Source organism: Andrena cerasifolii, chromosome 3, assembly GCF_050908995.1.
Source record: "Andrena cerasifolii isolate SP2316 chromosome 3, iyAndCera1_principal, whole genome shotgun sequence".
Lineage (NCBI taxonomy): Eukaryota > Metazoa > Arthropoda > Insecta > Hymenoptera > Andrenidae > Andrena > Andrena cerasifolii.
This window is the reverse complement of record NC_135120.1, coordinates 24348896-24374644: the sequence shown is the minus strand read 5'-3', so window position 1 is coordinate 24374644 and position 25749 is coordinate 24348896. Positions and strand designations below refer to the sequence as shown.

At 37.8% G+C, this 25749-nt stretch overlaps 1 protein-coding gene across 1 annotated transcript in view; it reads left to right on the top strand.

Annotated features, from left to right (window-relative positions):
* Positions 1 to 557: 557 nt before the first annotated feature.
* The window catches only part of LOC143367298 (uncharacterized), a 138407-nt gene continuing 113215 nt past the window's right edge, over positions 558 to 25749 (top strand). The window contains exon 1 of the mRNA XM_076808942.1: positions 558 to 909. Coding sequence (XP_076665057.1) covers positions 820 to 909 — 90 coding nt within the window. The 5' untranslated portion in view covers positions 558 to 819. The remainder of the gene's footprint in view (positions 910 to 25749) is intronic.

Below are 25749 nucleotides of genomic sequence, written 5' to 3'. Positions count from 1 at the left end.
ACTGTAGAATTTCTATACATGGTGTACGTTGAACGTTGAAATTATAGCGCTAAAAACGTTAAGGACTCGAAATAGTAGACTCTATGTTCAAACAAATCGATTACTTCTGTCCACAAACAACCTACCATTCGCTCAATCCATTTTATTAAACGTTCATCCAACCAATCAATTGATCGACCCTAAGGACTGAATAGAAAGTATACTGGACAAGTACCAACAGTCGTACTCATCTCATTACGAAGTAAACATCAGCCAGTTGACGAATGCATGCCACACGGTCCCAGGGGGCGACGAAACGTGGACTGATTTCTGGGTAGAGGGCTATCGAGGAACCAAATTGCAATTGTCGATCCTAAACGTGAGGTTCTGTATGGACTATATGCAAGAGACCGCGACCCGGTTCTCACCCCGGCCGTCTTCGGTGATCGTCGCGGTCGCTCGTAAGCGCTCGGGTGCTTCTAGGCGAATGCCTTCTTCGCCTCGGGTCTCATTGATCCCTTGGACGCGGTTGCGCGCAATGCTCGGCAGACGGCGGTGGTACTCGCGTCAGCCAATCAGCGGCTGCGATTCCCCTGGCTACGCTCGAGTCTCGTGGTCTTCGACTAGCCGGTCGCCTCTTGTTGTTTTCCATCGTGGCTTCTCTGACCCGTTTGTTTGTCGGCGGAACGCGCGCCCGAACGCCGCTGAACGCGTGAACGCGGTTCGCGAGAACGCGGGATACGTGGGCAAACGGCTGAAAACGACGATTATTAGAGAGGCCCTCCGGCAGGCAAGATTCTCGAGCGGATCGTACGCCCCCTTCTTGTCGCTGCCGTCACCATGATACCGTACTCCACGTGCTTGTCTTTCGGGGGCCGTCGCGACGCTCGTCGCTGGGTGGTCCTACACGACGAGTCCTCTCCCTACCCGGTGAGTCGCAGTACGAATACGCACGAGCACGCACGAGAGACGAACGTGTACGTCACGTTCAGTAGATGAAAAGACGCGCATCCCCAGTCGCGCGCTTACACCGAAAATCCTATCTGTTTCTATATAGTGCGACGTGAACCGCACCGCGCTGATGCACACACCGTTACACTGTATATATAGAGTAACGCCTTGGCCGCGTGAGCCACAATACCTCCGGGTTCGATGAACGTCTTCGATCATCCTCGATTTCTAGATTCGGTGAAACCAATCTGTATCCGAGCTGGGCAAATTTTCTGTCAACATATAACCAAATACGAAGTAAAGATAGGGTAAATTCATCATTATAAGATCACTTGCCCTGGAAAACAAAACTGCAATTTTTTTAGCAGCTTGCCTGCAGCATATTACATATCACCTATATAGTATAGGTTTAGCTACTTGAAATCACAGTTGAAAAAAGTGAAAATTAAGTAAGATTTAACTACAAATTTAAAGTGAGTCTTGCTTACATAAAAGCATGAAAATGAAAATAAAAATGTGTGGAAATTAGTATTTATTACATTCGCGTGAAAATATATGGAAATGTGTATTTATTACAAAATGAAAATATATGTAACTTTAGCAACAAACCTAGCTATATGTCCATCAAAGAAGCGATATCTTCTTTGCTTCTGTTGCGATTTATAAGCTCAATTATTATTTTTTTTTAATAATTTAAGTAATTTTCGTATTTTTCTATAATTTCAAATTAAATTCCAACTAGGTAAATAATGCATCACACAAAATTTAAAGGTAGTGGTTAATTTTAAACCTGAAATTGTACCGTTTTTCCACTAGTCGTTTTTAAAATTGAAACATTGAAAAAATTCACACATCCTGTCAATTTTATTTCTATATCATATAACACACGAGCTCGATCATTGCAGGTTATTATAAAACTGAATCGATGGCTGTTGGAGTGCCTTGTGAATGAATAGCATCGCTTCCTTTCGCGAGAATATTATCGGTCATATTAGTGCAGTGAAAGAATTAGCTATTACATTTATCATCTTTCTAGGAATGTTTCAAGCATTCTGTAGCTGAAAAATTGTATTCGCAACTGCATTTACGTTTGGAAATATTTTTCTCCGTTTTTAAAGAAAGCGATTTTGAAAACTTTCGCAGATATCATACATGAATATTATGGACTATATTATAATGTTGCTACAAGTGGTTCTTAAATTTATTTTTAGACTAGATGTTAGATTTATTTACCAGATCAACTGATTTCAGTCGTATTGAAATCTGTGTAATTTCACTCCTTATAAAATATATATACTTATAAAATTAACTTTCAACTCAGAAAACTTACGTTTTCCCGAAAATCCCGAACCCGGAAATTTAAAAAATTCTTAAACTTTGTGAATATGTAGGGGATTTCCTCCTGGTTACAACGCAATTTTTGTTTGCTGCCCAAATTTACTCGATGGGGGTGAAATTAACCCCTGAAAATTCGGTTATTTTCCGATTTTGTGTTACAATTCGTGAACTGTAAGAGATAGAAAAAAAACTTCAAGACAAAAGTTACTTCTTTTAATTAGAGCTATCATTTGGTAAAAAAAAATTATTTTACAGTTCACGAGTTATTACACAAAATCGGGAATTAACCGGATTTTTAGGGGTCAATTCCACCCCCATAGAGTGAATTTGGCAGGAAAAATAATTGCGTTGTAATTAGGAGGAAATTCCCTACATATTCACAAAGTTTCAGAATTTTTTGAATTCCCGGATTCGGGATGTTCCCTTGTAAGTCTCACAATTTCTGAAAAAACCGTATTCGTTCTGAAACGATTGACAGTTACTCACTGGAACAGACACGTCAAGTAATTTAGTCGAGTAGCGAGTAATTTAGTAATTTGCCATTGTCTTACTAAACAACTTGATTAAATTTCAGTGTTCACACACGAAAAATTAGTAAATTACTCGCTACTCGACGTGTTAGTATCAACCTTTAGACAAAAATCGTAATAAAATACGCTATACAGGGTGGTCCACGCAACCAGAACGAGTCATATCCTTTTGTGGTTTCAGTTAAGAAAAAATGAGAAAAAAGTTGAATGGGGAGATCTATTTTCTTATGACAAAAACGTTTCCGCAAGTGCAACATTTGTAATATGTAGTTACACGTAATTTTTATATATATATTTCATTTCTTGTGAATACTTTAGCCAATCGCACCAGTTTGTTTATACATAGACTAAGTAGAGAATGTATACATTCGCAGAATTACGCTTTGAGTGTAACATATATACAATATAAAGCAATTCAAGAGTTTGACAGAGATTGATAGTGCGTTAGTAGGTGCAGCACGAACGTGCGTGTCCCTTTGAACTGCAAGATACGTGGGTCGAAGGACTACTTAAACAAATTATTTCGTGACGATTGCTGTTCACGGTTAACATTTCGAAGCATGAACATACGGCTCTAGATATTATCGCTCGTGCGAGTCTAGATGAATTTCTGTGCTCTATTAGTCTTGATATATTATAACTATTGCACTGTTTGCTGTTCTCTCCAGATTATTACAAAATCATGTTTTTTAAATTATGTATTGGAATACCAATTTTCTATTTATAATAATGTTGTATTTATAAAAGCTTTGAAATCAAATTTATTTCAAAGCTGTCTCAAAAACTTTGAAATAATAGTGTGAAGTGAAATTTTACTGAATCTTCTTTAGATAATTACAATAATTTTTTTTGGAGCTTGAATTTAAATGTTTGAGACTAATATTAATTATGAGGAAGCACTGTATATGTACATGTATTAATTACATTTACGAAGCAGTATCCTCCATAATGTATGTTAAACGCTTTTGCTTCCAATTTTGCTCTAATAGTTTATTGGCCGAAAACAGTAATAATTCTGAAAAACATCACATTTTTTATACACCACGATGTAATATGCGTGTAGAGTTTGCAAAATTATTGTACCTATGACATATATATTTAAATCCCCGAGTAACACCGTACTGTTCACGTTTTTCATTCTTACTGTTCGTCCATAAATCTGTTTTTTTTTTTTTATTCATTGCACCAATCAATAAATGCACCCTTGCATCCTTCTATTTATACGGGGCATTGAAGGGGAGGTTCAGGATTCAGAGAGTGTTTAATATTCACTCAACTGGGCAAGAATTGCTTAGTCAACATGGGTCGACAAATCAAGCCCTTGTCAGAGTTAGAAGGTGTTTTGCTTTTGCAGCGTTGAGGATAATAACTCTGACAGGGTTAATACTACAACGTACATTGACTAAGAATTTTTTCAGTATGTGATATACACCTAGAACAAGTATTATATTTACATGTGTGGGTGAGTTGAAAAAGGGTCGACGTTTTATTCAACAAAGTCTTTATTCTATAATTCTGACACATATTAGGTACCTATAATATGGTAAATTTTTAATGTATTACTTTATGATTTTTATATGCACTAATTTATATTAATATCGGGAATTTATAGTATAATATATGAATGTATATTGGAAATATATTAGTAAATTTCCATCACGTAATTAATTAATTAAACTAACTTAATATCAAATAATTGCTTCACCATTTCGTTAGATTAAATCAAGCTGCGCGAATCAAATATTCCGAGACAAAATGCAAACAGCACGTATTGTGTTTAACGAAACAATGAATTTACAGTTCTGTGTGAGGCAACAATTGTACATTCGACATTTACCAAAAACAAATTTATTCCCGTGGGAATAGGATTTCGCGTATTTAATTAATTAAAATAAATTAATAGTAAGTAATTGCGATGTTGTTTCATTAATGTAAATCGTGTGTGAAGCATAGAGTGTATGTATATTATGTATAAAAGTTAATTTAAAATATAAAATCGTGAGTATTTAGTGAAAAGTTACAGTTGGAAAAAGTGACGACAACTTTTCCCATCGTACATTAAAAGTATTTCTATTTACGAGTGAATACAAATCAGTACCACCATATGAATCCTATACAATAAGGCGCTTAAGGTGGATGTTCGTTTGTTAGCAAAATCTTTCCAGAGGCTTTTCTTTGGGACTTCCCGATGGCCTACAAGGTTCAGATTCGGCAGGAAGTTTTCTCGGCGCCCAAAGATGCCGTAAAAAATTAAAAACCTGGAAAATTCGATAATGGGTATTACCTGTGGTACAAAGTATCATGCTTTCTCTCTTTCGTCCTTTCTCGCTCGCTCACGAGTTCTCTTACTCTCGACCGAAGGATTCCAAGAAGTGGTGGAGATACAAACGCGCGCTCAACGCAGGGTCGAAATACGCCCTTTATGCTCCACAAATTTCTTTGATCCGGGGTTTTTGTCACAGATTAGTTGTTGTAATAATATCAACAACTATTTCGTTTCTAGGGGGGATCTGAAATGTCGACGGGCAGTGAGTCTGGCCACGTATGCGACTTAGGCCCCTCGTAATGCCCTTCAGGATACCAATTAGACAGGTACAGAGACCCTTCTGATACGCAAAAGTTGTAAAATTTCGTATTTCGCAGCGAAAATTGTTTCTAGGAGAGTTTCCAACAAAAATTGTGGTTATCTTACGCGTCTTAGTGTATAGGATAGTAATTTCTGGCGAAGACAGGCTAAAAAAACTAGTTAGCATGTATTAGTTGAATGTTGTTTGTCCAGCGAAACAAGGGTAACGTTTTGTTTTTCCTGTGGTCTAAAATCACCTACGCACCTACGTACCTACGCACGCATTTTTATTATACCCGTGACGCGCTGATAGGTATAATTTGTATAAACAGTTTCGTTTGCATCGTTCCTTATCTAATTTTATTAGCCAGTTGCTTTCGTAAATCTGCCTTCCGTCATTTGGCCTACCTATGTATTTGGTTCATAAATATAAATGAAGAGTCTATTTTTGGAGCAGTCAATCAGTACGACGCGACGCCAAATAATCCCAATATTTTTGAATTTCTTAAAACATATATCTAATTTTACTATGAAGTACATAATTGTTCAGGAATTTATCTCGTGAATTATTGTATTTTCATTATAAAATTCTGGAATACTCAATAACGAAACGTCTAGACCACTATCTTTACTTGTAAAAATACTTGTAAATTTCTATTAACAATGAGAACAAGGAGAAATCTGTAATTAGTAGTTTTTCATTTTGGCAGTTTTTATGACGTAGTGGTGAATGGTCATTGTTAATATCATCAAATAATATGTATATCATGCATTAAAATAATTGCATTTGGTGGAGTGTTATTTTATTACAGTGTATTATGAATTATTCTAAGTATAGAATAAATTCCATTGATTTCTAACTTGATTTAAATGTAGTTATCACTTTAGCTTCATTTTTAGCTTGCCAAATGGCACTACTTAGTCGATGACGAAAGGTTGCCTGAATTTTCATATTGATTCTCACAAGCAATTTCCTACTTTATAACATTTTTAAACGATTTTAATTAAATAGCCCTACAATTTTAACCCATAACCACAAATCCAATCGACTTGAAATCAGCCTCTTGTGTTCTTCTCGAACACGACAAAGTCAACTAACCTCGTTAGTGCGATAATTGGTATTGCACGCTTTTTCAATTAGTTCAGAAGAAACTATTATAGAATATGAGAGTGATATATGAGCACTGATCAATTGATGATTGATCACATGTGAGGTGTACAAGGATTTATTATAACATTTCGATCACATTTTAATTAAATAATTACGCTTTTCTGATTCCTTAAAACGTACGCATGCATGTATCGCAAAAAGTATTTCTTTCCATCGTGGTCCCAAATTGACCAAAAAAAAAATGGCTGGGTCCTTTAAAATCCGTTTTGCACGTAAGATGTAGAATGTCACTGAAGCACGCCTGATTTGCAGGTTCTCGAGGATTAACGAAGCTCTGCCTGCGCTAAATTAATTTTCCAGGCTTTATTGGCTATCTCTAAGCTCGATAGAGCTGGATTATAGTCCGTTAACTATCCATGTATTCTTGGTGCCTGCACGACGAAATCTCGGGAATGTTTGTTAACCGGGCAGGTTCGTTTGTCAATGCCAAGATCAAAGGGGATTCGATGCCCCGAAACAGCATCGCAAACGGATCCATCTCAAACATGTATTAACACGCTGATTATGTCGCTATATTCGACAGAAGTTCTATCACGCCACAGTAATTCTAATTTCAAGTAAAATTCTAAATGTAGTTCTTGGATAATCTACTAAATTCAAGAATTCTTTCAAATTTCGTTCGAAACTAATTTGGAATACAAGAAACTCTTGTACAAAGTTTAAAATCGATTTACCACATAGTTATCGAGAAATTGTTAATTAAAGTCGATGCATTTTACCACAGTGCCATATGACACCGTCGAAAAAAGGGGGTTATAGTTTCAGTTTTTCTTCTGAAACAGGAAAACTGTATTCAAGAAGTGTACCAAAATTGGCATAAAAGTACATCGGAATGTCAGGAAATGAATTTATTAATTTCTGTAAAATTGATCACATCGTTTCTCGCAAATGCCCATAAAATATAGGTTTACGTGCAAATTTTTTAGAAACTACGTAGAGCAGTCAACGTGGCAACGTCGTACAATCGATATGTTTAGACATTTAAATAGCGAACGACGATTCAAATTCATATGAACATTTTGCTTATAAAAGTCGCTCCATATGAATGCGACGTGGTCAGATCTGCTGCTCCAATTCACTACGCTAACCAATTTAATATTCTATTTTCGTATTACAATTATTTATATTAACATTGAATTTTTTAAAATATATATATACACATGATGTTAAAAATTATTATTATTATTTTATTACTCAACTCTAGTTTGACTAACATAGTTGGTCAGGAACTAGCTTAAATCAATCTTGTCAGTGGCTTCAGAGGGCTTTATTCGTTTTAGCAGCCGTTAGAAAATTCTGTTAATATTATTCATATTCGTAAAAACAGGGTGTTTCATAACAAGTGGTGCGACTGAAAGGGTAGAGAGTCTACATGAAAAAATAAGTAGGAAATGTGGAATAAAATTTGTTTGACTAAAAATCAATAGGATTTGTCTGTACTTAAATAGGGTACAGGTAACAAGGGAACTTCGGCAATTCGAAAACTCAAAAAAATCTGAATCTTTGCAGAAATATAGCTCAAGTGATGCTAATAATGTAACTATTTCTTGATTCGGTAATAAAACGGCCCTAAGGGTGAAAATACACCCTGAAAGAAATTGCGAGTTTTCATATTATCGCGAATATCTACGAAACCATAAAAGATATCGAAAAGAAGTTCAATTCAAAGTTTTATGGTTTTCGATACCCTAAAATATGGCGATAAAGAATTGCCGAAAAAGGGGTAATGAGGTTAAATTTTGAAAAAATAATGTTTTTTTGCAAATTCTTTATCGCCGATTTATACGACATAAAAGAGCATAGAACTTTGAATTTAACTGCTTTTTGATATCTTTACTTTCATAGATATTCAGGATATTCTGGAAACTCACTATTTTTTCGAGAAGGTGTGTCCATATATGTATATTTCACACATAATATAGTTGAATTTTCATGTAGGTGTTTATCAAACTTATCTAAATTGATTTAAAACGCTGATCGCATAAGACGCGAGATCACATTGACTAAACGGCGACTTGAGACGCGTACGATGCTCGTGTCTCGCGTAGAATGCCCGCGTCTTGCGTACAATGTTTATATTTTGCTTTGGAAAAACTACTTAACTGCGACACGGTCGAGCAGAATAAGACAAGTCCAGTGGACTTGCGTCGTTCTGCCTAAAGTGCCCGTAAATCATTACTATTTTGTTTATTATTATTTACCTACGTTAATCGTGCGAATATTGAGTGTTCCGCAAAATGAAGGAAATGTACGTCTCTATTGTAAAAAGAAAACAAGGAAACATTACTAATAAGAAGAATTGGTGACCACAAGAATCTCTTCAAGGTCCATTTAGTCATTTTTGGCATTCTCTCTCACCAATAGAATTCTTCCACCTTTGAGTAGGGCAAAGCCAGCCAATGTCTTAAAAATAACAGAAATAGCTGAAATAGAATAGCAGAAGGTAATTTCGAAAACAAGCCCCTTGGAATGGCATTCAATTCTCTAGCCAGGATGCAGAGGCAGTGGTAATGGTGGGGGTGTTATGGCGAAGGACGCCGTTCGAAGGAGAAATATTTTCCTGATGGAAGGACTTGCCTTTACTTTCTGTCCGAGCCGCTCTTAAAGGGTGTCGTTTCTTCTCCTCATGGCCGATCCGAACGGTCGGTAGGGTGATTAAAAACGAAGCTAATAAATTAGTTTAAAGTGCTTTCAAGATGGCGCCCCTGATGGCAAATCATGAGACGGAGGAAATGGGAAAGTACCATCCTTCTATCCCCCGAAGCGTCTCGAAGATGTCTTAACGAGACTTCCAGCATCGCTATTTTTTTTTTTTTTTTTTTTAGAAAGAGAGAGGAACCTCCCGTCGCTTTCGTTGTAATGTGTTTGATAAAAGAAAGCTACCGTTCACTGATTCTCTCTCCCGATTTATTTATAAAAATCTTCCATTGTATTTCAATGCTTCTCCTTGGAGTTGTTATTCGACCTTTTTGTGGCCGCAATTTTCATAGTTCAAGGCAATCAATAGTGAACAAATGATTGTTTAGGTATTTCAAATGTTAGTAATAATCGATGAAAAATCGTTGCGCGTGACAATCGGACGAAGACAGCTTTAAAGGGAATAAATTGTTTTGTTTGATTGAGCCTGTTAATACAGGTAATGATAGTAATAGAAGGATTGTAGTGATAAATACTGATCATGGGAATAGAGGTAATTGATCATAATTTATTGAAATAATTTTCATATTTAAAATTGTAACAATAAAATTGATTGCACCTATAATTGATGAAATTCCTACAATTTGTAGGGAAAAAATTGTTAAATCTATAGAAGACGAGGGTTGGTAAATGTATGATGATAAAGGAGGATAAATTGTTCATCCTGTTCCTGACCCAGAAGTTGAAATTCTTATTAAAATAATTAAAATTGACGGTGCTAAGAGTTGAAATCTTATATTATTTATTCGTGAGAAAGCTATACCAGGAGCACCTATTATTATAGGAGTAAGTCAATTTCCAAATCCACCGATTGCAAATTGTATAACTGTGGAAAAAATTATAATAAACGATATGCGTGTTGCGATTGCTGTACTTCAATTGACCAGAATAATCGTTCTGAGCGTAAACTGCGGACGTGTCTGTGATATTCGAAGTACGTCATGGGTTTTCCGGAAGAATTCCAAGTTATAACGTATTATAAACATTAGTTCTCCCTCTTGTTGTTGGTTTCCCGTTCTGCTGTTTTTAAATTATTCTCGTTTCGAAGAAACTTTCCAGAGATAACAAAACGATTTTATGATGCGTGGGGAAAATATGTTGAATTACAAGCAGAGGAGCTTCCGAGGAAACGTACTGTTCCATTTCAAATTAAAATGATGTTGCGCATCGATGTGTGAATATGAAATCAACTTGTTCAACTTGATTTCGCTTCTGCCGAAACAATAACTTTGAATTTTAAATTAAGACAAACTGTAGGGGGTAATTGCGAGTGCATTTAAATAAATAAATATTAAGTTAATTCCTCTTGTGCAACTGATGCTACGTTTTAAGTAAATAACGCATGATGCAATCATCCTTCGTCCGAGTCTAAAAATATGTATTTTATTATTGCGAGCACAGTCAACGTCTTCTTCAGGGTCTCGGTGTGTTCAGGTCAGTTAGTTACGTGATGTGCATTAATCAGACTCGCGAAGAAGACCCGCGTGCGTAATTAATATCGCTTTTAAACATTTATCTGGATCAATTTCAATTACTGTTTTCCAACGCGGCGCATACAAATCAATCATGAATTTCACCTGGCGAAAAATCGCTGGCAAAAAGAGTTGTTATCCCATCAATGTTTCAATTCCATCTGTTCTTTTATTCGCGAGTAGAGAACGGAATATTACAGGGTACGTCATAAAATATGAACATAACTCCAGATACGAATTCAGTAGTAGAAATTATGTGATAGATTATGGATCAATTATTGACAATTCAGTACAGGCTGATTAATAATATCGTTCAGTAATACTACTTGCAATAACACTGATATTAATAATACTGCTACTGATTATCATGCAATTATTGCCACCTTGTTAATCAGTACAGGCTGATTAATAATATCGTTAAATTATACTACAACTAGTTTTACTACTTGGCTTTGCCCGAAATTTAGATTCTGCTTTTATAAAAAAAAAAAATATTTCTAGTTTTTTTTTTGTGAAATTGGTCACATTAATCTGGATTAGTCAGGCATAATGAGCTGAGACACATTTCGTGATCCCAGAGTTTATCGTTCGAAAGTTTTTAGGCGACAGACAAACACACAGATATATAGAAGCTTCCTGCTTTATATATTAAGATAATACTCGAAAAAGACACTCGGCACACCTAAAATTGCAAAGGCGTGGGGGTCATTCCATACCAAATCGATCATCTTTTCCCTCCATAGGTATTTGGGATTTTGTTCAAAATGGAATATTATGTAAACCACGTGAAATTAGGGGGGGGGGGGGTTTAAGTCATCATTTTGCTGATTTCGAATTTGTTTAAAAAATGCATAGCGGTTTGCGACTTTTGCTTATTTTCGTGAAAATTGGCTGTACTTATGAATTTTTATCTCAGCAACTATTTATTGTATTTAGGTGATTCCATTTTTATTTTAATAGAGGAGAATCGGGCTTTCTAAATAAAGGCCCCTGGCAGACGTTGCAGCCCGCGGCTATGACAATTGGTTTTTGTCACCGATTGGTGCACACTTATAAAGACGGGGCACACGTATTTTTGTTATTGGTGGAATCGGCCACATCTACTTACTACATGTATACAGATGGAGGTTGAGGTGGAGCTAGCGGCGGACTGCACCGCCTGCCAGGGGCCTTCTTTCTGTGAAGTAATAGTACAGGGTGTATAAAACTTTTGTATAAATATCACCACTGCGGGATTCTACCTTTGGATCGGTGGCAATATGTCAAAAAAATTAGGTGCAAAATTGTCCCTGATCCAAATTGTTTTATTTTAATGCGTTCTACTCACTGGAGGGTTTCCGCATACGACATACGTTAACTGTTTGAATTTTCAAACCCAAAGAATTAACAAACTGAACTGATGTACATCCACATAGCACGTAATATAATCACACCCAATCCAAGAAAATTTAAAAAAAAATCATTTCTGTTTCTTTACTTAAAGAATATTACAATTATCGCAACTTGAAAACGAAGAGCGATTTAAAAAAATTTCACCTAGTACTTTCGACTTATTTTTACACGAAGAAATATCCCCTTCGCTGGTTTACCATCAATAAAAATATATATATATATATATATACCGTGTTTGCGTGTCCTATTTGCCACCGGATTAATGCCACGTTTCATGGTATGTACATCTTAATATATAAAGCAGAAAGTTTATATGTTTGTGTGTTTATCTGTCGCCTGAAATCGAGTTGAAAGCTCATTAAATAAACTAAAAGCTGATTACGCCTGGCTAATCCAGAAGAATGTGGCTATTTTCACACGAAATATCCCTAAAAAATGTCTTCTTTTTATAGAAACAGAATCTAAATTCCGGGCGAAGCCGAGTAGGAATCCGGTGTATTTTCCCATGGTGTATACGTAATCGTAAAGTACCCATTTGGTCAAGAATCGACGAAACGCGTTCGAGTTTGGCGACCACTTACGAACGTATCACTGACACACGTTTCCTGTGGGTGGTCGAAGGTAGTTTACGCGACGATACCATTTGCTGCTAATGCGTTTTTAGACTTTGCGGCACGTAACCCCGTGAAGAAGCCGCAGGGGTACCGTACACCGGGGATATAGGAATTCATGGTGCTACGGAAAGGGAGGGACGAAACGGGAAAACCAGTGGGCGAGAGAAAGACAGAGTGTATATAGCGAAGGGTGAGAATCACGAGGGTGCCACTTGCGTCCCTCGATCGACATTTTCGTCGCGTTGCTTTGTCAACCACGCTGCTTTCGCCTTAAACGTGTAATTGAATGGTTCGGAATGGTCGCTTGCGTAATTGGTTTCATTAACAGAGTTTTATTACCAAGAGTTTGATTCTAGGTGCCAAGTTCAATGGTTATAAAATTTTCGATCCTAAAACGTGCATTCTGTCTTTGACGAGGGATCCAAATGGAGAGGGTGTAAATTATTATTAAATATTTCGTAATTCAATTTAAGATACCTCGTATCTTTTAGATACCTCTGTAATTATTTGCTGAAAATTCCTTTATTCTGAATTTGAAAAATTCGCTTACGCCATTTTTCATTGTTTCTATATTTTTGAATGATCCGATATTAAGAAAATGATGTGGCGAATGATGTAAAAATTTCATTCAAGTACCTCTGAAAAATGCAGGGTGCGTTGGTCAATCCGAATGGCATTTGCAAGTCTTGAGATGTACTTAACAGAAGACTCAGGCACCTTGACGTGGTAGGGTGTGTCAATTTTATGGGTAAATTTTAAATTTTTTGAAAATTTTAAAACGACTAGTGTCAAAGTAATGCTGTTTTTAATCCTGCATCTGAAATTATCTTCAGAAATTGATTTGAATGAGGTTTAGCTACTTGAAATCACAGTTGAAAAAAGTGAAAATTAAGTAAGATTTAACTACAAACTTAAAGTGAGTCTTGCTTACATAAAAGCATGAAAATGAAAATAAAAATATGTGGAAATTAGTATTTATTACATTCGCATGAAAATATATGGAAATGTGTATTTATTACAAAATGAAAATATATGTAACTTTAGCAACAGATCTAGCTATATGTCATCTATGTAGTAAATTTAATGCTATTTAACAAAGTCCACCAAATAAATGATATCTTCTTTGCTTCTGTTGCGATTCATAAGCTCAATTATTTTTTTTTTTTAAATAATTTTAGTAATTTTCGTATTTTTCTATAATTTCAAATTAAATTCCAACTAGGCAAATAATGCATCACACAAAATTTAAAGGTAGTGGTTAATTTTAAACCTGAAATTGTACCGTTTTTCCACTAGTCGTTTTTAAAATTGAAACATTGAAAAAATTCACACACCCTGATACTATAATCTAATTGCGTCATTCCTGAGATGCTATTTGCAACGAAGGTTGCATCGTCTGGGCCTTCTGTATCGTACGTGATACAGGCCGGAAATAAAATAGACGAAAGAATGAAATCAGACAGGAGAAAAGGGGTCATTGTCAACAAACTAAATAGACACTCACGATGGATTATTTGGCTCGGAGAATGAATTTGCAGCAAGTATTTGTCGGTTGGCGCATTGGACACAGCAACATGCTATACCGGATGTCCCAGTTTAATCTCTCCACGTAAACGACATTGAAAATATTTATGATATCAAAAAAATTTTGTAGTAAAGGCTTCTTCAGATACTGATCCATCTTTAAAATAAGCAGAGAAAATCTGCGAGTATATCAGTCAAAGATGTATCATAAAGTCGTTGCTACGTGCGAGCACTCGAGCAGAAACCAGCAACGCGTACGCCGACTTTGCTTCCACATGCGTGGGCAATAAATGCTTCCAATCTGGTTTTGTTTTTGTCTATTTATATATAGAAAATGTTATTTGTTGCGCTAGCACAGCTGTAACAACGAAGGATTTGACGGAAAATACAGAGGATATGAGATAATGCCGGGACACATCGATTTTCTTCACGTCATAAATTTTATATCTGACTTTCCACTTAATACGTCATCGGTAGCCTCGCCAAATTGAATCGTAATACGTATTTAATATGAAAAAATACATTTGTAATGCTGTGAAATATGCTGGGTGGATGATGAAATCTAATTTTTAATTGAATCAGCGTAAATTCTCATTAAATATAAATTGTGTTCCCGAATCATATATGTACATATAGAATAATTTTCTTGTATTACATATTAACTAGCAACACACGGACACATTTCACATTTGCCTATAATTAAGTAGTAAATAAAGTGATCAGTTTTTATTCATAAACATCGTTTACATTGTCGACCGTTCGTTAGGCTACAAACTTTTATTTTTATTTTGTTGCTTAGCGATACTGTTCAGTGCAGTATACATATAGTCAAGTAATACAAATTTACAAATTATTCAATTAAATTAAATCTCCCCTTTAGTGGCTACGTACATTTCAGTTACCATTTACTCTTTAATAAATCAATGTATGTACCTACTGAAGAAAACGGTTAAAAGTTGAAATTGAAAATAACCTCACCCAGTATTCTATTCGTGATTTGACGTGTTATCAGTTCCATTAACAGTTTACTAAATTATATAAGCGTAAACAGATTTTAATATATATTATAATATACATATTTGTTATTTAAGTCGTTGCATTAAGTGCAATAAAAAACTCGTCGATTCTCCGCCATTGCAGCCTGCCCTCTTCACGGCCCCTTTGATACGCCCCATACGTTTTTTTTTTTTTTAAATTCGCGGTACTGCGAGTATGGCCCATGAAAGACTCGGACGTTAATTGAAAAGGCAATTACCATTAGCAGCGTCTAAAAACGTTCTTTCAATTTACATGTTAACCGAATTTAGAGCGCCCCTTTCGTTCGCGTGCGTATCAGTCACCCATATTTTCCTGTTTTTCCTCTTTTTTCGAGAGGGGAACGAACCTCGTGAATATTTCATTGCAATCGCTGCTCCCGGGGACGTGGGAGAGGGGCAGACGCGGTCGTGTTCCGCGCGTATAAAATTAATTCGCTCGTCGCGATATAACATCGCGGCGAGTGAACTTTGACGCGCCCACGGTCACGTACCGTGGGATGTGCTCGACTAAAATACAACGGCCACGTATTAATAAAATTGTATTTTGCAGCGCGAATTTCAAGAGTAGATTTTTTGATTGGTACCTGCCCCTCTGCGGGTGTACGCGATGGATCCGAGTCGTAGGAGCGTAAATCGAACACAGCCTTCTGATATATAAATTCACCGGAGTGCGACAGCTTGAGAAACCGCTGCTAGAGCACGCTTGTGCGTTGGCCAAAATTCTTCTCGGACACGCGCGGGCGCACGAGCCCGCTCGCTGCGCGGGGAATAATTTACTTGATGGTGACTGCGCCCTCGACGGTGGCACCCTCAGGAACGATTCGCGGGTTCCACGGAGACCCCGAGGTCGGTCTGTCCCGCCTGTTAGTAAATATTACTTAACATTATTACCTGTCAGGTGACGTCATCGTGGACATAGACTAACGAACGAGGACACTCGCGTTTTCTATAGCGCAGCTCTACTAGCCGAGTCGCCTCTCGGAATGCTCAATCTTCCATTAGCGATCACGGGGTATTGTTCGTGGCAGAGTAATGGGGTGATAACCATATTTTAAAGAGCAATTACGCTTCAAATAAACTAGTACCACCATGATTTCTAATAATAGTGGTAGCAGTGCGTCTTTGTTGCACACTAATGACTGGGTAGAAATAAGAGAAGGAGAATGCGACAAATTATTTTAATTAAATAGGTGTGTATTGGGCGATGTTCCGCGAAAAGGTTTGGTATGCCAGTGATTAGACACTCTGTGACTAATTTTTCATATATTTTTTCAAAGAAAGTTATTGTAGCTTGAGACTCCACGGTTCGTGGAAGGAATAAAGAAAAATTGCAGTAAAAAAAAATGATATCTAAACCTCTATGAATGTCGTACATAATCAAACTACAAACGCAGCACAAGGCAACTAACATACGTTAGACGGTTGAAGGAGGGCCATCTTGCGATGACAGTGACTTATTTTTATTCATTTCTTCATTCTTTCTTCTTTATCTGTCTTCTTTATTTAAATAGAACGATATGTTTCCTTGTAATTTATAGCACACACTCGAAAATGTTATACAAAATAATGTATCTGAAAAAGAATTCGCGCAAACAACCACATCAATTGTATTCAAGTAGTACTACGTTGTCGTGACCAAATATATGGGTCTCTCAGAGAAAGAAAGAAATTTTGGCATTCTGAAAATATTATTTGGTCTGACGTAGCATTTCGAAGAGGATAGGAAACGAAAGAAAGAGACTCAAGATTCTTCGGTGTGTCAACATTTGCACGCGGTTTTAATTCACCGCTTAATCGAGCCGCCTGTAAACTTGGATCTCCCGTGGCGAGTTTCTTGTGTGTCACACTCTTCCTCACGCGGACCCTCTTAACTCCGTTTGTTCAGAAAGCAATCTAAGTTTAGCGCGGCCGTCTAAATGCGTCCAGCGTGGTGGATCGCGAACAACTATTTTCGACATGTTTCGCCTATCCGGCGATAACTCTTCTTTACACGTTCGAACTGAATCCAGCATCATACATTATTATTTTTATTATAAGCGTCGCGTTGCCCCCGTCAGCTGGTGACGGGCTTAAAGTGATTTGTTCGCGTTTTCCCGCGGATTAATGGCGTTGGCTCACCTCAGCCGCCCGCGCTGTGAAAGAATTGAAGGGGGTATTCCCATCTGAGCGGTCAAAAAATCGATTCTTTTTTATTATATCTCCTTAAAGGTTCACATTCCGAAAACGGGTTTCTGAAATTTTATGCCCAAATCCGATGGAATAACGAAGCTACAGAGATTTGAAATTCTGGGGTGTAAGATTTGAAGAGCGTCAGGGCCGTCAGGTTTGTAGGTTTATAAAAGTATTATGAGATAAAATATAGTAGTATTGCATCCGTAATAACGATATGGACGATAAAAATGCCAAAGGAACGAGACAGAAGTGGCATGCATAATTTAAATTGTTACTTACGTAGAAAGTGTACCCAGAACTCTACGCGCGTTTTTCACCAATGAATTATCCAATGAATCTCAAAGTTTACGTGCATCTAAAGTAGGCAGTTGTGAATCATGTTACCAGAATTAAGTCGATGTCGGTAAAAGTTTCTCTTCGTAAGTTCTCAAAGACAAAAATGTATTAAACATAATCGTATTCTTTACAACAGTGTTTCCCAACCTTTTTTCAGTTGCGGCCACCTTTTATAATAATCAAACGACCTGCGAGCACTTTGGCCTTATTTCTTAAACTCAAATTATCTTATAATAAAAAAAACAAGAAAAAAGATAGATAACATTTGTGATTTTACTAATTGGTTTGCTTCAGCAAAGACAACCACTCTTTTTAGTGTTTTAACATGACTTGTTTAACAAAAAATAAAAATATAAGTAAAGGATTTTTTGTCCCAATGGTACCTCCATAGATTCGCCGATATATACGTTCGAAAATATTATCATTTAGAAATAAACAATATCATGCACACATTACTAACGGAACATACAATCCCAACGTATTCACCTGATACGCTGTTAAATTGTTGTTTACTTCGAATAACGCAACAAAAACGAAGTAGTTTTTTCGCTTCTTGATATACATAATGACAACGGCGTCATATGGCTCGCACGAACGTTAAAACAACTGGCGACTCTGCAGTCCTTCTCATTACCCTTGCCACCAACATAGTTATGCTACAATATTCAATCGATTGTTTACGAACGGAGATTTTGAATTCGGGACTTTTTACCCGCCGGATTTTTAGCCCCACTCTATGTCAATGTAACCATATTAAAATAAATAAGTGCAAAGAATCGTCAACTAAAAATAACCGTGGCAACCCCCCAGAAAACAGCTTCGCGACCGCTTGGGTGTCCCAGCTGGGCGACCCACAGGTTGGCAATCACTGCTGTGCTTTTGTCAAATTACGTTTCTTATTTAAAATAAGACTTCTTCGGATTTTCCCGTCTCAGTTGCATGGAACCACGCCAATTGTGCAGTCATGGCGAAACATTTTTGTACTAATAACTTCTTAAATATACGAGACAATTACGTACGAATTTGTCCGTACTTTCTTGAAACGTGAATAAATATTTGAGAAAGATCGTGAATCCCCTTAACGTCTCGTAACTCGAACGTTTGTAGTGAAACCATTGCACTAACCCGCGCCACGCGAACGCGTTGTCTGGCCATTTAATTAATAACTTCCACGCACATTAAATAGATGCGACGCGGCATCAAAGGAGTATTAACATTGGCAGTACGGGGTAACATTGGCAGTTACTTAATAAGTATTAAAGAAGGAAAAGGACCAAAGAACTTGTAGTTCAATCACAAACGCTGCAATGTTATAATGAATACTTAAAGCAAATGTAAAAATGTTAATTTTCATATTATGTAACAAAATGTTCCAAAAGCATACCAATGTTCCCCCACTTTGCGGTACCTACCACTTTGTCATCAAAGGGTGTACAAAGGGTAAAAAAGGCGAGTTTTATAATATAAAAACTGGAGTACCTAAAAGAATGTATCTGTCCACAGAGAAGTGATAAGACAAAGGGAATTATGAAAGTGGAAAAATTATTTCCCTCAATGCTCATAGTCTTTGAGTTTTCAAGACTGTCAGTGGTTTTTTCCGCGGAACATAAATTTCGCCATAGAAAGAAGGGACAACTGGTAATTGTTCCAAACAAGGCAATTATACAGCTCTCACTCTAAGGTGCAAGGTACATAGAGACTTTCCAAACGGTTGTTACACCTTGAGAACCGGGGAAACGTGTGGGTGAGCAAACGCGCATGACCAATCATACCTCAACATACCTTATTGCAATGTAAATAACAAAATGTGTCGCCTACTAGCCATGACATGCATATCATTGCCAGTAAGCTATCTGGCTGCAGCGTTTTTAATTTATTGCATAATAATAACAGGCATCAGGCAGAACATCTCCGTTAAGAAATAACCGTGTTACGTCGTGTTGAGGAGGCGCGTGGTAGTCATCAGAATTCAATGCTTCGTTGTTTACAATCATCAGACTGTCGCGCTAATTACGCCGTTACGTGTCAATCCATCGAATCGAGGCTCAGTCTGTAGAGAAATTGAAAGGAATTTCATGTAAGCTGATAGGCGGGTACCAGTCCGATATATTTCCTCTCTGCGGAGGCGCTGTGTGTCCATGTATTAAGGGCGCGTGGAAACTGGTTTCACAAAGCGAACTAGCGACGACCAGGGAAATACTGAAGCCAACAATGGGGTTACACGGGTGAAAGGGGCGACTGCACCAGAGATATTTTACACGGGAAGGAAAGATGTACGTCAATAAAGACAGCAAAGTAGGGAGAAGAACCAGCTTTCGAACCCCGTTTGCCTTCGCTTTCGCCATTTCGAGCCCCCCCGTCTCTCCCTCTCTGTCGTTGTCTGCTTCACCCTCGATTCAGTTCTTGATGTGCAAATTTCACGGTTCCGTGTATCAACATCGACAACAATATGAACGTAACACGTTGCTGCAAAGCGGCCGTCTGCCTGTAGAACGGGAACGGGGCAAGGGTCAAAGACACGGATGAGGGGATGGAAGCTGTATTCAACAGCGTCGAAGAAGAAATTGCAAAGAGTGAATGGAAGCGGGTCACAATGCCCTTTTGCTGCTCTGTAATTGGCGATGAGTGTTTCGTCAATTAATAGCGCGCCAATTGCCACGGCTTTTTACGGTTCTGGAAAATTGTAGTTATATCTATATACAGGGTGAGGTATTTCATATAATCACTTTAAATAACTGTTAAACTGTGGGTTGCATAACAATTTATTTTGTACGAAAGTTAGATAGTTTTGATGTAGTATAATAGAAATCATCCTATACATGTAACATAGTTATTTAATGTCTTTTAGCCATTATAATTTACATTAGTATAAACCTTGTTTAATATATTTTTAGATAGTACCACCTAGCAAAGAAATCCTCAAACAAAATTTTACTGGAAACATGGAACAAGATAACCTCGAATTTTAGAGAAAATTAATTGAATTTATGCCTTATAATAAAATCGCAGAAATATTAGAAAAATATTAACTTATTGTAATTACGATTGTATAAATTAAATATTGAATTTGGGCAAATATTTTCATGCACTATAATTTTTCATGTCACGCAGTTTCGGACTTATTTTGGATGGTCATTTCAAGAGCATCACCCTGTATAGTTATCTTCAGACGTTGTATATAATCGATGTTCATCGACAGCATCGCTGATTCTTGACGCGCTGCCCTTTCAGCCTTTCCCTCCTTTTTCCGGATCGCGTAAGCCCTTGCAGAATCGACGAGATATTTTCAGAGAGAAACAGGTTGGCGGCAATGGTGCGAGAGGGAGAGACTGCTGGTCCCGAGGTTCCAATGAAAAATATTCGCTGTCAACATAGTGTATCTACCCGGGAAAATGGAATTTCATTGTATGCTCCCGGGTTGATTTAGGACAGGGGCGCGGAGCAGTTCCTTAAACAGAAAGATTTAGGGAAGTTGACACTGGTAAATCGCCCGTCGAAGAAACGTTAAAGCTCTGCTCTTCACGCGGACAGTGGAATTGCGCATTCTTGAAATATTTATGGCATTACCCACGATTCAACGTAGTGTGTAAAATTTCTGCAGCTAACAATGCAAGTTCGGCAACTGGAAAATTAAAAAATATCTGAATCTTTGCAGAAATGTAGCTCAAGTGATGCTAATAACGTAACTATTTTCTGACTCGGCAATAAAACGATCCGAAAGGTGAAAACAACCCCTCGAAAAAATGGTGAGTTTCCAGATTATCGTGAATATCTACGAAACTGTAAAAGATATAAAAAAGAAGCTAAATTCAAAGTTCTATGGTTTTGTATGTCCTATAAAGCAGCGATAAAGAATTTGCGAAGAACAATATGACTTTTTTCAAAATTTATCCACTCCACCCTTTTCTTCGAAAATTCTTTATCACCATATTTTAGGATATCGAAAGCCATAACACTTTGAATTGAACTTTTTTTCTATATCTTTTACGGTTTTGTAGATATTCGCGATAATATGACAACTCGCAATTTCTTTGAGGGGGTGTATTCAACCTTAGGAGGACCGTTTTATCAGTTGAGCTACACTTCTGCAAAGTTCCAGGTTTTTGAATTTTCGAGTTGCCGAACTTCCCTTGTAAGTACTTAGATGAGAAACGCTTCAAGTATGCGTGGTTTTAAACTTTTAGTAGTTTTCCTTTTAACCCGCGTCTATCCAATGCCTGGTCACTTTTCACCCGTTTCTTATGTATGTGTATGCACAGTCAGATAGTCGATTCTATACAGTGTTGCATTCTTCTGAGCTGGACCAGAGTCTTGTTTACTTTATTTATCTCGCTCTACCCCAGCGTTTCTCAAAATTTGCATCGCACCTAAACTCTAAATCTAAATCTTACAGTTACTAGATTCAGTGACTTCTGAGCTCTCACGATGTTCCCTGCGTTGAGAACCACTGCTCTAACCTATCGGTTTTCCTTCTGAATATTTGCAACAGCAAAAAGCTTGCGATCAAAATTGCAAAATTCATATCATATAAGAATGTAAAATATATGTGTAAATTGTGCTGAGAATGAATAAAGAAGAATTATTTATTCTTTGCAAATTTATTCCCTTTTCTTCCAAGTATTTTGTAGTGGCGTCACTTAAAAAAAGCCATAATACACCATTAGTGGTGTAATAAGAGATAAATTTTGATAGAGTTATACTAATCAATGCTAGGGGAAGCAAAATTTTGTTGCACATTTTCTAAAACCTCCCATAGATTGAAACTACATACAACTCAGTAACAAACGAACCATTACCACCCAATAATTTTAAGGAGGTTCGATACCTCATTTGCAGGGCAGGTGGCGAGAGGGGTAAGCCTATGCTTATACATAGGAGCTCTGCAGTGATACCAATCTGAGATAAACAAAAATTATGTAGACAAAAAAGTTGTTTACATGTCTATCCCTAATAAAATTATTATTACATATTTTGTTTTTGAATTCAATTAAACAAGAAGTATGTTTAATGCAGCTAGAAACACAATATTTTCATTAAAAGTAGCGTAAAGTATGCGAGTGAAATGCGGCAACGTCGCTTTGCGTTCATCTTCTTTTTCACTTTTCATCTTACACTTCTGGCGTCCTTTGCGCGTTTGTACCGGTTCGTAACAAATTACTAAATCCATGTTCAGAGGTTGGTAGTGTTTTTACCAATTTATACATTATATACATCACTACCCGGCGTACAACGTTGCCACGTTTCAAACAGTTCCTTCAGGCAATTCCAAAAGTAAATCGTATTGCCAGTGTCCGATTTTCTTTTTTACAATTACTTAGGAATATTTTACACTTTTTATAATTTTATAGAAATTTTATCGCTTCCCCCATAAAAGCCTGTGTATAAGAGCGCAACTTGGATGTTAATTTTATCGAAAAACTGTGTCGTCGATCGACTTGAAATTTTGACACAATACTTGTTACTGTTTGAGCATTAAATTAAAACACTTTTCAAAGATTTAATCAATCTAGAAATCGCCACGTGAAGCCCCTGCTTGCAGGCGACAGTGTCCCCTGTACGTACGGTACTGTACGGCCGTCCAAGAATCCCAGCTCACAAGGGAATGGAGTAATTTCGTGGCCCCCGTGGCCCTCCAAATATTGGATTTACCCCTTAACATACGTCCTGCAAATATCGTTAACGATATCCGGCCGAGGGGTTGAAGTTTACGGCCTGGCCGCAGTGTCAGCGATATCGCTGAACGATTCGGTGTCATGCGCAGCTGAGTCGCGGCGTTCCCCCGTTAATCGTTACACGATAAACATAAATATATCCCTACATAATACGAGAGATACACCGGTGCCACGAAGCGCGGGGAACCGTGGAAGAGTATGAAATCAGTGAGGTGTACGTGTCGAGTATATAACCTCCCTGTATAATGGGCTCGTAAGGCTCGATGGATCTGGATGGATCTGGGAGCTTCCCAGCCTCTGGAGCCGATGAGTGGCGTTGCGCGCGCACCTTCCAGAAACACTTTTCCTCCATCCATCCTCATCCGCGTCCCTGGCCATGGCGGGCCACCCCCCGGCTGCGCCGGCAGGTCTGCCAACATCGCTGGTTGGCTCGCCCCTGCACAGGTTTCGCGGGACTACGCGTTTCCTGGGCTACGCCAGTTTTTCCTTCGCTTTCCTCTCCCAGAACGGCGAACTTGCCGCCAACTATTAATAGCGTTACACACAATGTTCGAATGACGCATGGTTTAATCAACTGTTGCGGAGAGTTCCACTGAAACTCCTCGAGTTTTACTCATGTGTTGTCGCGGCGAACACACGATGCCCCATTGCAGGATTTCGTTTCAACGTCGATGCCGTTCTGCTCAGACACTTAGGCGTTCCGGTCTACTTTCCTGGCGCTTGCTCGCTCAAGTTGCGTCGCCTGTCGACGCGAAATTATGCAAATGACACCTGTTTAGGGAAACTGTTGCGGCCACCAGTAGCCACGAGTGCGGTTCACTGGTACGGGTAACGAATGCGAGCGTGGATACTTGGTTTGCTTCTATCTAGACTCTAGAGCATTCGATTTTTAAGTTGATGCAGGAATTGGTCGATTGGTGGATAACTAGACTTCTGTTAGACCTGTAGCTGTAAAACGTCTGACTGGCGAGTGTCATATTCCAGAGATAAAATCCTTCTCTTCTCAGGAAACACCTTTGTGTGCAGGGTGTTTTGTAATTGACGGCACAACCGAGAGGATAGCGAGTCTACATGAGCAAATAAGTAAGGAAAATCCATTTTGTAAACTCGTCTTGCACGCATGCTGCTAACAATCGGCAGAATTTACCAATAGATATGGTACAACTGCGCACGAAATGAATATTTAGTGTCAAAATATATTGAAATTTCAAATTATATTTTTGAATGGAGCCTTTTTCGAGTAAATCGATTTGAAGTACACGTCTACTCCATGAATTTTAGACCTCATTTTTTCCTGAAGCACAGTGTCATTTGAAAAAACAATTGTGTACAATATCGACGTATTTCTGCACGAAGATTCATGTTGTTCATGACCGTACCATAAATGCTAATAAATTTTTCTGATTTTTAGTCTTGAGTATGAAACGAGGTTTCCAAATCTAGGGATAGAGTAGGTCTGTAGAATGATTATAAACCTAAATTTATTATATAAAAATTATCGGTAATGTATAACACTTTTAAGGTAGGCTTGACTCACACTGCGCCTCGTCTCGCCTCGGCGCAACTCCGAGCCGCGGTTTCTTTCTCGAGAATATTTTGAGGAAGAGAGGCGAGGCGAGCCGATGCAAGGCGTAGTGTGAGTGGATGCAATGCCACTGCACAGGAAGAGGTTCTCTGGGTAACTGACCAAACACATGAACCGAGGCAAGCTCGGATAACTTCAGGTACGGAAAAACCGAAGTGACGCGAGCCTAGATGTGAGTGCGAAAAGAAATTGCGCCGAGGCGAGACGAGACGAAGTGAGACCCTACCTACGTCACACGTCACACGTCACGTCATAACTCTGCGTCGTAGGGCTTGGACCAAAACACGCCTTGCCTTCAGGTGTGCGCACACACAACAGCTCCGAAGACAAGCATATGTGTTGAAAACATTTTTATCCTATACAAATTTTATGTCACATTTTGTACTTATTTCTTCGTGTAAAGTCTATTCTACTCTTTTGGTTATACCTTTTGGTTACACCCTGTATATATCCTTGGGAATTGTGTCAATGTTTAGAGAAAGCCTAGGGAAGTTAAAATTCGATTTAGACTCAAATCATTTACAGGTTACTCATTGATAGATTCTTTTTCTCTGAGCACTTATGTAATTCTCGTCGCGGCAACTCAACAAGGCTAACTATTCTCATTGTAACTTGCGTGGTATGAGGATTCTGTCGTCAATATATGTATATTCTACTGTTGAAATATAATCAGTCTGTATATTTTTCAACTGAAGTGCAACAGAGTTTTTTGG